The sequence below is a fragment of the Fistularia commersonii genome, chromosome 4 (assembly GCF_037954325.1).
Source record: "Fistularia commersonii isolate RoL2024-O1a breed Wild chromosome 4, RoL_Fcom_v1.0, whole genome shotgun sequence".
In the NCBI taxonomy this organism is placed as follows: Eukaryota; Metazoa; Chordata; class Actinopteri; order Syngnathiformes; family Fistulariidae; genus Fistularia; species Fistularia commersonii.
The window spans coordinates 3,322,373-3,337,254 of NC_141287.1; the positions used below are offsets into that span (position 1 = coordinate 3,322,373).

The 14,882-nt window shown below is 49.0% G+C and overlaps 1 protein-coding gene across 1 annotated transcript in view; it reads left to right on the top strand.

Moving 5' to 3' along the window:
• Positions 1-9,640: 9,640 nt before the first annotated feature.
• thsd7ba (thrombospondin, type I, domain containing 7Ba) overlaps positions 9,641-14,882 on the top strand; it is a 172,377-nt gene continuing 167,135 nt past the window's right edge. The window contains exons 1-2 of the mRNA XM_086144727.1: positions 9,641-10,053; positions 13,805-13,979. Of these exons, the coding sequence (XP_086000853.1) occupies positions 13,820-13,979 (160 nt within the window). The 5' untranslated portion in view covers positions 9,641-10,053; positions 13,805-13,819. The remainder of the gene's footprint in view (positions 10,054-13,804; positions 13,980-14,882) is intronic.

Sequence of the window (14,882 nt, forward strand, 5' to 3'; positions counted from 1 at the left end):
AGATGAGGACGCGGTTTGGATGGAAACGGGCGCCCGAGCGTGGACACATCTGGTCGTCTTGAAGACGGGGGAATCGCAGCGGGGTCACATTGGTGCCGAGAGCCCTCCAGGCTACTCCAGAGTACCCAAACGGGCGTGACGTACTAGTCTACATTCACCTGTGGTGCAGCAAACTAACTCCGCCTCCTGGTCGGAGATGGGTTGTCATTGTTCGATGTTCACATTCTGCGTAGTTCCCTAAATTTCTAGTGGCGCCAAGGTGTAGCTCATCACAAAATACAGAGTTCCTGGTGTTTCCTAGGGTCCGGTGAGCCCACAAGTCGTCTTTCCCAAAACGTCGGGGTCTGCTGGTGGGACTGTTTGAAAATGGCGACCGGAGGAGGAATGTTGTCGTGGAAATTGGGCTCCAATCTGCATTTAGAAAGATGTCTCAGGGATTGTTTACTTTTTTGCATACCAGCAAGGCTGACTTCCTCTCCCTCAGTCAGCCACAAATAGAGGTCACAGCACTCCTAATGAGGTTATTTCCATATGAGTCGCTGTTGTCCATTCGTTCATTCGTTGGACCGAGATGGAAAACAAATAAGAAAAGTGAAATAGGAGTCTGATCGGCGGTATCGCGGGAGGACGAATTGATCACACACGGCCTCGTTTCCGTATGCGTGACCGTCCTACAAATGATGTAATATCGACAAGTAGGTCTGACATCCAACATACGTCGGATGTGGAATTTAGGACGTTGTGTACATTTAATACATCGGAGTCTGACGAGAAGCAGCCAGACATCACTGACTGCCAAATACGTCTAACGGCACCCTCGTTTTCGACATATCTCCGATCAAACTGCTTTATTAGGTTAACAGCCATAAAAAGCAGGTGCGGTGTTTTATAGTCGATATATATGGCATTTGTTTTAGTTTTGCGTGTCGAAGATGCCTCCCTAAGCATACAACGCTCTCCGCTGGCGCTGCACCCTACTTCATTATCCCTCGAGTTTGCAGTTATCCTCCGTGAGCCGAGGTGCCGTCCCATCATTAATTTTAAATGTGGCTTTTAGAGGGCCACGGTATCAGGGGTAGAGATGCAGAGGAAATTTGATTTATTTAGCAGTGCATTGCTACCGGAATACGTAATTTTCCCTGCCACAGGCGGTGGAAATAGGTAAGCAAGTTGTTTCTCTCGGCCCCGCTCTTGTGTTTTTAATCAGGCCGACATCCCGGAGAAAGGCGCTAACGATCAGTCGTCCATGCACAAAGACCAATCCAGTGACATTTGACACAGTAACAGAAAGGCAAAAAAAAAAAAAAGTTGTCTAGGGTGCGTGTTGGCGGAAAGCTCGCAATTAGGTATGCTAATTCTCTTAGCGTAAGCATGCGCCATGGAAGAAAAGTGCTGCTGCCAAAACATCGCTCGTTGGGTTGAGACAAGAACAAGCACTTTCTCTCCATCGTCGCAGGCTTCATGTAAACTCCTGTGGAGTGAGTGACAAATTGTAGCTCGTCATCTGCATTTCCCTGCTCATCGGCACTTTGGGCGACCGTCAAATCTTTATGGGGCCTGATTTGTAAATGCCGGCTTTCATTTATTTTTCCTGTTTTTGTATTGCATCTTCTTCTTTGGGCTTTTCCCTTCAGGTGTCGCCACAGTGAGTCAACTTCCTCCATCTAACCCTATTCTCTGGATCCTCCCCTCTCACACCGACTACCTTCATATCTTTTCTCACTATGTCCATAAATCTTCTCTTTGGTCTTCCTCCAGACCTCTTGCCTGGCAGCTCCAATTCCAGCAACCTTCTACCCAGATCTTCACCATGGTTTGGACATGAACACTCCTTTGTTCATGTCCAAAACATCTCAATCATCACTTTGTCTCGGTCATACATGTCCTGCACCCCTGTGACAGATTCTTCTTCTCCTTTGGGCTTTTCCCTTCAGGTGTCACCACAGCGAGTCAACTTTCTCCATCTAACCCTATTCTCTGGATCCTCCTCTCTCACACCAACTACCTTCATATCTTCTCTCACGACGTCCATAAATCTTCTCTTTGGTCTTCCTCCAGACCTCCTGCCTGGCAGCTCCAATTCCAGCATCCGTCTACCAATATATTCTCTGTCCATGACCCAACCATCTCAGTCTGGCTTCTCTGACCTTCTCTCCAAAACATCTAACATGTGCTGTTCCTCTGATAGACTCATTCCTGATCCTCTCCATCCTGGTCACTCCCAAAGAGAACCTCAACATCTTCATCTGTGCAACCTCTAGTTCTGCCTGCTGTCTTTTCGTCATTATGACAGTTTCTAGTCCAAACATCATCTCTGGTCTCACCACTGTCTTGTACACCTTTGCTTTCATTCTGGCAGATGTTCTTCTATCTCTTGGCACCCCCGACACTTTTCTCCACCCATTCCAACCTGCTTGGGCCGTCTCTTCACCTCTTTTCCACACTCTCCTACGCTCTGGACTGTTGACCCCAAGCACCTGAAATCCTCCAGCTTCTTCATCTCCACTCCCTACAGGTTTTTGCAACGTTTTTGTGTTGCATCTTACCCCCAAATCATACTCTGTTCAGACATGATCTGATTTCATTATTCGTCAAAGAATTTCAAAAGAGTGCAAGAACCCGGGTTTGTGACTGACGTCTTTGGGCCGAAGCTCCTTCACTGTATCCGCACTTGCAAAGCGGATCAATACAAGGTTAAGGTTCAATCCCTGGAACACCCATCAATCAATACAGGAAGTCACCCATTTGAGTGCTTCTCCTCTACATGGAACCATAATTCCCAGTAACAAACGCCGGCCGAGCCTCCTCCTTTCTCCTCTCCCTGCTTTCCATCTGCTATAATCCCAACGTCTACAAATTCGGCATCTGGTCTCCCGGGCGGCTTTCCCTATTGTCCTGAGCCCTTATCTCTCGCCACAATACCGCCGCTTCTTTTAGGCACAAAGCTCCGACTTGTTTCGCCGCGCCCCCTCCAAATGTGAACTTTGAGCTCAGATTACCCCTCGCGGAGAGGAGACTTTAGAAGTTTCTTTGTGCCTGTGTTTTCCGGCTCATGACACCGCATTGTTTCACTGGCTTACGTTTAATTGGAGCTGGAGTTTTACGGCGGGGATGCGGAATCGATGCGTCGGTCGCCGCCCGTGGGAAGGTGCTAAAAATGTTCGATTGTGGCCGGGGAGGGGAAACCGAACGGCGGTGAAGGTCTCCTCACGGCTGATCTTTGACAGGTGTCTTTTCACTCGGCCGAGGAATCACCCAACGCCCTCGGCGCTCTCTCTTTGCAAAGTTTTGGATCTTCTCCGCGACTCCCTCATCTTTCGTTAATGAACTCTTTGTTGTCATCGACTCGCCCATTGTTTGTAATCTTTTGGCCGGCGTGGCGCGAAACAGACGCGGCGTTTTGTCTCCGGGTTGCTGATGGCTCTGGAAAAGGTCAGCCAACGAGGTGAACACAATGTTCTGACATTTACAACCGACCGAACGGGATGTCATCGTAATGTTTTTAATGAACCCAAGAGCAGAAATTGTCTCGTGTGAACACTAATGGCTTGTCTTCAAAGTAATCGTGATGCATATTTTCTGGTTCGGGGTTTTAAGAAGCTGCGCGTGTCCTCTCTGGTGGCGGTTGACTTGTTTTGGCCTCGCTAATGACTTCCGAAAAGTCATTCTCATGTTCCCGAACTGGAGGGTTGCGATTTCTGTTTAACGCCACCTGCCCTCGGGGCGTCCCAGGCGTGAAAGGTAGGGAGGAGACCCCACAATCGCGTTGAAGGTGGTGTGAAGAAGAAGAGGTTAGCAATGACTGTCCAAAGCTACACCCTCTCCTCCAGCTGCAGGATTGCAGCATGTTGCTAAGATGTTAGCAAACAGCTAGCATAAATGCACTGGAACAGGGGTGTCGAACTCATTTCTCATGGCGGCCACATACGGCCTCGGTAGATGTCAACTGGGCCGGACCATTAAAATAATAGCATACTCAACAATGAATAACCAAAATATCATGTCTTTCCTCTGTTTTGAAGTACAAGGACATTAGTACATCTTGGAATTTAATGACCAATCCTTTAACAAAACATTTCATGAAACACCTCATATTTCCTTAGACAAAAGTGCAATTTACTTTTATCATTCACATGTTTGCATTACAATCATGTGATCATGTGATCCCACTGATGGTACAAAGGCACAAAACTTTAACAATTGGAATTGCAAAATATAGTAATGCACTTTAAGATTAAATGAGACTTATAAAGAAAGGGATTTTTAAACCATTTACACATGTGCATTTTCAATCTCCCTCCAAACTAAAAAGAGTGCTATTAAGTGTGTAAGGAAGAAAGTGTTCACCTGTAAATGTGTAAACTTCATCCATGAAACATGCAAACACACACAATACATACTGAACATGTATGGAGTTGCATGAACATTAGAATTCCATCATACTCTTTAGTAGTGAAGCTGGTGACTAACATTGAATTGCACATATTTGCTAGCAATTAGCTCGCTGGCTTTTACCGCTGCTGCACTGATTTCTCAGCTATGGGTGAAAGTGGACGCTGTTTCCTCAGCGATTGGTTGATCTTATCTCTTCTCAGTTTCTTTGCAAGCAGTCATATTTTTCGCTGTGATGAGTCTCGTAGCGGCGCCGTATATTATATTCCTTAAATACCGAAACATGTTGCAAACACATCAAGCACGAAGGTTTCCGGTGCGTCTCCGTAAATAAATAGGACGTGGTCCATTTTTCCTTGAAAATTCTACACTCTTTAACTACTTTTCTCTATTTTGATAACGACATTTGGCTAATGAGGGCGTAGCGGGGAGGTGGAGAACAGGGTAGAAACAACGTCATAACAAGCAACAGGTGGTGCATTGATACCGTCTGCTGATTGGTCCGTCTCAGTGATGCAAGATTGTCGCCTACCCTGACCATAAATAGTGCGCCTCCAAGCGGAAAATCCATGAATTGCATTTAATTAAAAATGGTCGAACCCCCTTGCGGGCCGTATGTTTGCACTAGAAGAACGCTTTCCACGGACGTTCATGATGCAGGAGGAATTTTCGGGTGTTGACTGCCAAACACCTTTCGCTCATAGTTACTATTTCACGAGCGAATGGAAGAACCTCCTTTGGGCCATTCGTTGCACGATTTAGCTCGGCATCTTTTTAAAAAACTACAACTCCCACCATCACCACTTATCACAAGAAGCGTGCCTTTTTTTTTTTTTTTTTAATTTTCACCGGCGGTTCTGCTCGCCCACGCAGATTTCGTCCGGTGTAATTGGCTTTTGTGGGTTCCGGCTTTATCCGAGCATCTCTGAGGATCAGCACACACACACACACACACAGGCAGAGCGAGTGTGTTATCGCTTATTTTTTCCAGAGGGACTCTCGCGGCTTCGAGGTCCAGGTGCCTTCGCGGCGTCTGACCCGTGTTATCAGCCCTGCTTCAGCAGGCAGGCCTCCTCAGAATTAATCCCGGCTCGGTCGCACCTCCCCCCGGTTCCCTCGGAGCTACGACTCCCCCGGGGTCGGTCGTAGCCGCGACTCCGACACGCTCACCCGCGTCGGCCAATCCCGCGGGACGCTCGGGATTACGGCCAGTTCACCGTTAATTATAATCTTTTTTTTTTTTTTTTAAATATTTTTCACCGTGGGGGAGGCTGGCGCCGCGGGTCCAGGTGTAAAAGCCACACATAACAAATCCGATTATCCAGGAACGGCTTGTTTCTCTTCCAAGTGCTCCGTTTCTCTGATTCTTTCTTTTGTGGAATCGTTTCCCGGCTCTTCCACATTTGTTTTTTTTTTTTTTTTTTTTTGGTGTGTGTGTGTGTGTGGATTTAACCCCCCCATCCCCCGTTCGCTTTATTTTTCATCGGCGACTTTTGAAACGGGCGTCCATATTTCATCCCTCCGAGGATGCACCAGCTCAATCAGAACCAATTAGCATGCAGGTTAAGATGAAAGATGTCCTCTCACCTAAACCAATTTCACGTGTTTCTGTTTTCCCTGGGAGACTCGTCTCCTTATCAAGCGTGTTCGCACCAATAAAGCTCCTCATTTTGCCGCTTTTGTTCCGATATTGTTCCGTGTTAATTTGACATTCTCCGAGATCCCGTTTCATGTCTCTGATGAAATATTTATGGTGTGTGTGTGGGGAGGGGAAGGGGGGAAGGGAGGAAGAGGATCTGGGAGAATTATCACGTTAACAACACAATGTGCTTTTTGCTTTGTTTTACGGATCACATCAATTAGTGTAATTCTGCTCCAAAGGCTATTGATTTGCTTTGAACACGAGGCTGTGAGTAATTGGTGCATGGATTCCAGCTATGACATTAAAAGCCCTCTTTTTTTTTTTTTTTTTTTTTTAAATCATTTTCTTGTTGATGAAAAGAAACCCAGATGCTCGACGCTCACGTTTCAGACTCTCGAATTCAAATCGAGACCACGTATTCGTCACGTTACCCCGTCCTCGGTCCCGTCTTGATTGTTTCCACCTTCCCGCCGCTCCGGCGGAGTGTATTTATAAGCCGCTTTCAGACAGAACGGCTCTAAAAAGTGTCCGGCTTGAATTCCCTCCAGGGAAACCTTTTAGTTGTGTATTCTCTCCGGCGGTAATAGACCGCTGTGACACAAGTATCTGTGACTTGCACACTCCAAAATCAGCCACCGAGGAGGAGGACGACGTGGAAAAAACCGTGGAGGATCACACGCTTGGAGCGTTTCTAGCTTCGCCGTGTTAGCCGGCGTTAGCCGTTAGCATTTCTCCCGGGCGAAATGCAGCCGGACGGAAGAGCTCGGACCTCTTCGTCGCTTCTTTTCACGCCGCTTCGCTCCATTTTGTCCGAGAAAAATCCCAAGAACTCCCCGAGAACTCACGTAACCATAAAAAGAGCCTTCCTCGGAGAAGCTGAGATGGTTCTTGGGGCTGAAAAAGCTCCTGCAGTGTGAAAGGGGTTGATGCCGAGTGAGAGTCTGTTTATTTTTGGTCAGGTCTTTCTTTTTTACCGGACCTACATCATCGACCAGGGGAAGCCCCTCCGATCAAGTGAAAATGATCCTCCGGATTGCGGAGGTAACGACGTCCTCCGCGTTGGATTTGATTAAACGTAGCTAATCTCATTTAGAGATGCGGTTCGTCCATATTTAAACATTCTGGTTCCACATTTGTGCCCTGTCTGATCACATTTGCTTTGTAATTAATCAGCGCGACCGGGCCGTCTTCTGAAGACGCGTTCACGTCCCGGCCAACTAATTCGATGAGTCGGTTTCCAGCCCAAATCTGATTTTTTTTTTCCCCGTTTTTTTTAATATCCATCTAGAAACAACAGGATTTCAGGGTCGGGGTGGTTACTGATGAGGAGATGGATGGTGCGACATGGCAGCCACATCTATTAACGGAACTTCGGACCATTTCTTGTCCGACTTTGACACTGCCGTCGAGTGCGACGCTTGAAGGTGAAATTAAGGAAGCGCTCAAACGTCGTCTTTTTCCTTTTATCCCTCCCTCGCTTCCGACTGTTTCCCTGAAAGCTTTTTAACACCGCTAATGTTTTATGATCCAGCGCAAAGATTTTTGTCTACGGGTTGTAAACCAGGTATTTTATTTGAGAACTTCTCATCGGACAAATGCGCGGCCGGAGAGGAAACGCTCGCTCTTTTTTTTTTTTCCTGGCGCCGACGCACAGCTGAGCCTTCCATGTTTCGCCGGCCGTCCGTTAAATCTCCAGTTTCACTTTGCTGCCGCGCTTAAATCTGCGTTTGGCCGAGACCCAACGGCCTGAAACCGTTGATAGAACCAGGTTCCATCATCCGGATCGGGGCAAAGCGCCGCAACAACACCGGTCCCTTCGCTTTCATTCGCAAAATGTTACAGTAAAAGAAAAAAAAAATGACAAGTTCACATACATTTTGTTGTTGAATTATCAAGAGTAATAGCGGTTTGACATTGGCTGGTTCGTTGGGACAAAACAGTGAGATCCGTCGGGGTCACGTCGAAAAATTCATTCCGGCACGAGTCAACGCGATCTCCCAAACTGTTTTCATCGTGATTGCGCGAATCGCCCGAGAAGAAGCGACACGTTCCCTCACAACAACGCAGAAATGGTGACGTCCCGGAACGTCCTGAAAATCACCTGCGTTACGATTTGGAGTCTGAATAATAATAATAATACATGGGATTTTTATAGCGCTTTTCATGACACTCAAAGACGCTTCACAAGTAAAAAACAGAAGAAACAGAACATACACAGAATTATTGGGAAGAAGTCCATAATTGCAGAGTGTGGCGATGAGCGCCAGTCCAGGGACAAGATGGAGGAGCTTCGCCGGTGTGCAGCTGAGTGTCGCGCTGCTGTGAGGAGGCAAGTGTTGGAGCTGGATGTCGGAGATGGATTTTTGGTGGAGGGAGAGATGGTGGAGCAGGAGGAGCAAGAGGATTTCGGCCGATGGAAATGCCGTCTTGCTAGGCGCCGTCGGAATCCGGAGTTTCGAGAGGCTGGCCGGCTAGCTAGCCAGCTAGCCTGCTCAGGTCACCTTTGGGATCCGGAGTTTCGAGAGCCCAGCTAGCCAGCCAGCTGGCTCAGGTCACCGGCTAGCCAGCTAGCCAGCCAGCCAGCCAGCTCAGGTCACCGTCGAGATCCAGAGTTTCGAGAGGCTAGCCGGCTAGCTAGCCAGCTAGCCAGCCAGCTCAGGTCACCGTCCGGATCCAGAGTTTCGAGAGCCCAGCTAGCCAGCCAGCTGGCTCAGGTCACCGGCTAGCCAGCTAGCCAGCCAGCCAGCCAGCTCAGGTCACCGTCGAGATCCAGAGTTTCGAGAGGCTAGCCGGCTAGCTAGCCTGCTCAGGTCGCCGTCGGCGAGCTTCACCTGGCAGTTTGGTAGCTTGCTGGAGATTGTCCAGGTGAGCCTTTGTCTTTGGTTTGGTTGATTGGTTGGAGATCGGGAAGCGGCAGCCAAACGCGCCAGCGTCCTCCCGCCCGCCATCTTGCCATTATAAAGTATCCAAGTATAAAGTATCCAAGTGATTATCTGCTTCCGGTGGCGACGCGTCCGAGATTAGCATTGCATGCTAATATCGCTCCGTGGAGAAAAAGCAAAACCCGGTCCGGGTCACGCGGGACGTGAGGTTTTTCGCCCGATAGGTCAATGATGGTGGAACTCGGCGCCGCGGCCGTTAAGGAAGGAGTCGAGGGCAGGAGGCGGTAATAGAATCCGACTTTTCCTTTGAAAGAGCTGGAGAATCGTCTTCGCCGAGGGCTTGACAGGTAATCATGGGATGTCATGGCAGAGGGAAAAAAAAAATAAAAAACTCCCAGCTCGCGCTTCTCGACCGCACTCTTGTCTTTGTGATGCAGACAATGAGAAAGCGGCGCCGCGAGCCTCGACGCCTTTCTGTGAAATCCACACGCAGTTATTGTTAATGTGACGCCTAAATATCTGTTACTGCAGAGAGCCTTAATCTGGGGCACCGAATAATCCACTTTTAACGTAAACTGGAAGCAAAACGAACGTGACGGTGGAACGTGCCGCCGCCGCCGCCGCCGCCGCCGCAGCCTGGGATCGGCGCGTGATGATGTTTTTTTTTTTTTTTTTTTTTGGGGTGGAAAATAAAACGACGGAGCCGCGGTTTGTGCATAATCAGGACGCCGCTTTGCATCCGCACCAACAATTTAGGCGATGGCACAAGTGTTGCACCGTGTTAAAGGGTTGGTTCAGACATTTATATCACTCTTTCTGTCCCCCCACCGCTGTTTAGATCCTGTAGAATCCCCTCTCCGGTGCCGAGGCCCCCGGGAGCATCGGCGGGCGGGTTCTCCACAAAGCCGGCATCCGGGAATCGGCGCCGCTCGGTGCCGCCGGAGGTGCGACGCAGCCCCCCGGCACATCGATTCACGCAGGATTAAGCGCCGCTCGGTGCTTCAGGCGGAGGGTCGGCACGGCTGATTCACCGCGCCTGTCAGGCTTAACATCTTTGGAGGCCTCCGCTGCCTTTCCCCCGCCAGAGAACTTAATACGGCGTCACGCAAAGGGATGACCGGACGTCATCTCACTCAGGTACGGCAGAAAATCACAGATGACTTGTGTTTCCTTTTCCTCCGTGTTGAAATACCCGAGAACGTTCCTGAATGTTCTCGCCAACTTGGAGAATCCGGTCTTCGCCTTCGGTGGAAATAAGATTTAGCTTAGCTCGCTGGCAACCCTGATGTGGGGTAATTCTGCCGCTGCTACCGAAGCAACAAACGGAGGGGATGCTGAGACCAAACACGCTCAACTCCGAACGCTTGGACTTGTTACATTTTGCAGAATCGGAGGCTCTCTCCGCTCCAACGTGTGCTTTTCGGGGCGAATCGAAGTTTTCAACTCGGTGGTGTTCATCTCAAGAAAGACAAAAACAATCCCCCGGTCATACTTGTGTTCAAGACCAACTTCCCCCAGTGGCTCCAGCCCTGCAACCCTGTGACCTTTAACCCCTGAGTCCAACTCCTCTGCTTCCACCCCGCAAAGCCTAACATGCACATATGTTTCCACGTCTCTGTAAAACCGGGTTTGTTGTCGGATTCGATTCATCGCGTCCCTCAATCAGACATTTCCACTACGGTTTTAAATTGAATGACGCAACCCGGTAAAACTAATTCAACGACCGGAATGAGAAAAATATACCGTAATTTCTGGACTATTAGGCGCACCTCAATATTAGCCGCACCGGCTAGCCAATCGCTATCTCGAGCTTCCTCCCGCGCGCTAAAACTGTCGTCAAAGTTGAACGGACTCGGAATTTCCCGGTCACTTCATCGGTCCGACGCGACGAGGATAAACGTTTTAGCGGCGTGAAGCTCGTTAGCCCCCCTGCAAAAAAAAAAAAAACGTCCATATATTAGCCGCATCGTTGTTGACGTGGAAAAAAGTCGCGGCTCATCGTCCGAAAATGACGGTATCTTTCTATCCGAAGCCAGGTGGTGATAGATGAGCGCGCTAACATGAAAGGGTGATCAAAGGGATGCTTAAAGACCTCATTCCTACTGATCCGGTCACTCCTGCCAAAACACACACCTGCAGAAATCTGCTTGTTCTCGGCCAGAGCCGGGCTGCGTGCCAGCAGAGCGAGGACCGGCGGTGGCCCGATGCATAATTGTGTGTAAATCCTGGAGTGGCGGCGGCGAGATCAAATGGCTTTGCCGGCTGAGTGGGACGTGGCCGCCTCTCAGGCTTATTATAAAAGGTTGCGGCATCGCATGTCGGTCGGTCGGAGCCCGGTCTTTGCAAATTAGCCCTCCTCATGCATTTAAATAGATGTAATCAAACAGTAATTGCCTCGACCACCTGCGAAAGAGGGGCTCGAGGAGCCGGGCTCGTCTCTTCCCCGGTGACGGCGGTGAGGTCCTGAGCCATAAACAAGGAGGCGGGAAGGCGATTCGCGCTCCGTCGTAGGTGACTAATAAGACGCGCAGCTGCGGCCGAGGCGCGTTTTTTGTGTTTTGCCAGGTTCTCTGAAGCCGCCAAGACCGTGGTGTGGCTCCTCTGATCCAGATTTGAACACTTTGACAGCAAATCTGACAAGAGAGGTCTCGGCTGTTCGGCGGCGCTAACCCGACGTGTGCATCTTTACGAAAGACGTGCTCCGGTGTCGTGTTTGTTTTTGGTCAGCTCCATGTTTTGAAAGCGGCCTGTGTCCCGTGAATAATCTGCTCGGGGAAGTACAATTTTTGGGTGCAGTCAGGTGCGGCTACTAGCTCAACGCTAAGGCAGAAGTGGGGCGCTAATCTGTTAGCAGAGGTGTCCAATTAGCTTTGGGTGCAGTCAGGTGCGGCTACTAGCTCAACGCTAAGGCAGAAGTGGGGCGCTAATCTGTTAGCAGAGGTGTCTAATTAGCTTTGGGTGCAGTCAGGTGCGGCTACTAGCTCAACGCTAAGGCAGAAGTGGGGCGCTAATCTGTTAGCAGAGGTGTCCAATTAGCTTTGGGTGCAGTCAGGTGCGGCTACTAGCTCAATGCTACGGCAGAAGTGGGGCGCTAATCTGTTAGCAGAGGTGTCTAATTAGCATATGGGCGCAGAGCTGCCAGACCGTCCCGGCCATCCATCAAAAACCCGACACAATCTGGAACCGAAACTTTGACAAATGCTTTGAAACTGGATACACATTTAAATAAAGATGCAGAAATGAAGGAAGACCGTCGTACAACCCGGGCATCTGGTAACCGGAGTCCGGGCACCGGGCCATCTTCGTCCTTGCAATTCCTCCTCGTTATGTTAAATTTGTTCCCATCAAAACACTGCTTAAGAAAAAAAAAAAGTCAGAAATCAAATTTCCTCGACCTGAAGGAAATCAAGCGCAGATTCATTTAGTGCCCTTCAAATACCGCGAGACGCCCCCGTTGACTCGGCTTTCCTCTTACTTAATTCGCCATCACGTTCTATCCGCGATGCTGATCGGGGGGGAAAAAGCGCGGCAAAGCCTCTGCGATGCGGCGAAAAAGCAAATCCAATAAGAAACCGTAGGTTGACGATAATGACGCCGATCAATCAACACCAAAAGGGAAAATGTGTCAAAGGCGATCAGATGTGCGCGGCAGCCGGGCTTATCTGCAGAGCGCACGCCGATCCTCACGTCAAAACAACCCTTCCGTCACGATGTGTAAAATCCATCCCTAGAGATTAAAATAAACGACGTCTATAGTTTCGGGGTCGGAGGTGGAGACCTGAGAACGTGGCGTACCTTCGGTATGTTTCCACACGGTGGCATGTGAAGATACGACCGCTTGGACTTACCTGACAGACCACGAAAATCTGAGGGAGAAGCTTTATGGTGCACAGGATATGATTTAGAACCTCCAAAAATCAATAATCCAGAGTAAATCCGCAAAACGACACAATGCCACTCTTTAGCAGATTTAACCCTTTTCTTGTGGAACCTCAGAATCTGCACTACAACCTGGTGTGTGTTCAAAGGGGTCACACTATCGTGTGTGTGTGTGTGTGTGTGTGTGTGTGTGTGTGTTCTTTCCCCAAATCTCATTCCGACTGAGCCCAAACTTAACTAATGGGATTAATCTCCCTTGTTTTAATCCTGCGGTTTTACGAGAGGCTTTGTGTTGCAGGGCGTGGTTGGTACGTATTATAATGCAGGGATGTCTGATTTTATTTATGCAAATGAGGTTTTTATAAAATGGGTCACAGGGTTGCGTTGATCCCTGGGCCGAAATAAGCATCTCCACCTGCGTATCTACCCATTTGCTGATGACACCGTGCTGTTTTATCGTGAACCATCAGATTATTGTCCAAGTCTGCTAGAATGAGCGCAAACTATCCCGAGTAAAAGTCTCAATTTTTTAAAAAATTTGATTTCAAACATGTCAACAACATCGAAGCGTTGGAAATTCAGCTCGCCGTTCATCAATTTTACAATTTTGTTCGAACGCGATTAGCGGCCGGGAGTAATCCCCCGATGCTCGGAGGCCGTTTGTCACAGGAGTGACAGTCTGCTCGCGGTAAAAAAGCTCCTAATACCCTTCATTTATACCGAGCTCAACGCCTCCCTTCCTTCAAAACACGCTTTCAGGTTTATCTCGGGGAGCCTCCGCTAATTGTTTCGGTCTACGAGGGGCAAAAAAGCGGGCGCAGATTCACATGTAAGGTGCTGTTTTACACGTGGAACACTTCTTGAAGAAGCTCCTTGCACGCCAACTTGACTCCAACCCTTTCTGGGAAGCTTTATTATATCGCGGTTCCCCCGAGGTGTACGATCTATTTATACAGGTCGTTCGTGTTGGAAGCAACCTGCCTCTCACTGTCTGTACTCTTTTCCACAGGAGTAAGAGACAGCAATGGGCTGGACTATGACTCTAGAAGATGACTCTGGGGTGATCTTCTGCAGGCAGCACGCTGCCAACTACCTCTGCCTCTTTCTCCTGGTGTCTGTCTTCGCAACTCCGGCCAGCTCAGACCTTGTGTTTCTCAAGGATCATCAGTTTTCATGGAAAACAGGTACGCTTTTTCTTTTTCCCCCTTCGGCCGACACCTGATTCGGGATCTTTGGATAGGAATCAATTGAGATGTTCGAGACCTTGTTCTGTTTTTTTTTTTTTGTTGTTGTTCCCTGCCTGTTTAGCTGTGAGGATTTAACAAGGCAGACCTTGCGTAGCCGGTAGCACGTGCCGATTTAATGATTGCCGGGATTCCGGGCTGAATGCGGAAACCGCCCTGACTTTGGGGTCCCAAAAAAAACAAAAAACAAAAGCAAATACAGGAATTTAATGCAATTATTCACCCCTGTCAATCCTGAGGATGTTTACACCTGAACTGTTAGCATCGTTATTCCCGCCGGCCCGATGGCGATGAGCCGGGGCGCCGTCACGCCGTAATGAGCCCCGAGCGGCGATAATACGGCGCTGTTAATGAGACAACGCTTCCCGGTAAATATTCATGTACGTTCCGATTTAGATTTACGGCCTAGTTGCATCCGGTTGACACGGTTTCAGCTCCGAGAGCCGCGACGATACCGGATGTACGGACCCCGCTTGTGTTTTTACGTACTTCGGTGAGAAAAACCGCCGGGGAACGAAAGCCGGGAAACGGATTACAAAAAAAAAGAAATGATAAAAAAGAGAATACAAGTAATCTCACGATTCATCCTTGCAAATTCAATTGAAAGTGCATTTGCATAGCAGCTGTGGAAGGAAGGCGAGGGCTTCCCGCACAAAAGCTCCTCACGCCGTGTGTTTACAACTTCCATTCCTCGCTCTTCGGTCGGGTACCGACATCGCCCGACCGATAGAGAGATTGATTAATTTTGCTTGAAAGAGGGTTACGCTCAAAAGGAATCCGTCCGGGGCTCAGGTGGGGATGTCTGCTCGGGGCTGAGATGGCTTATGGCTCATTGCTTTTCGG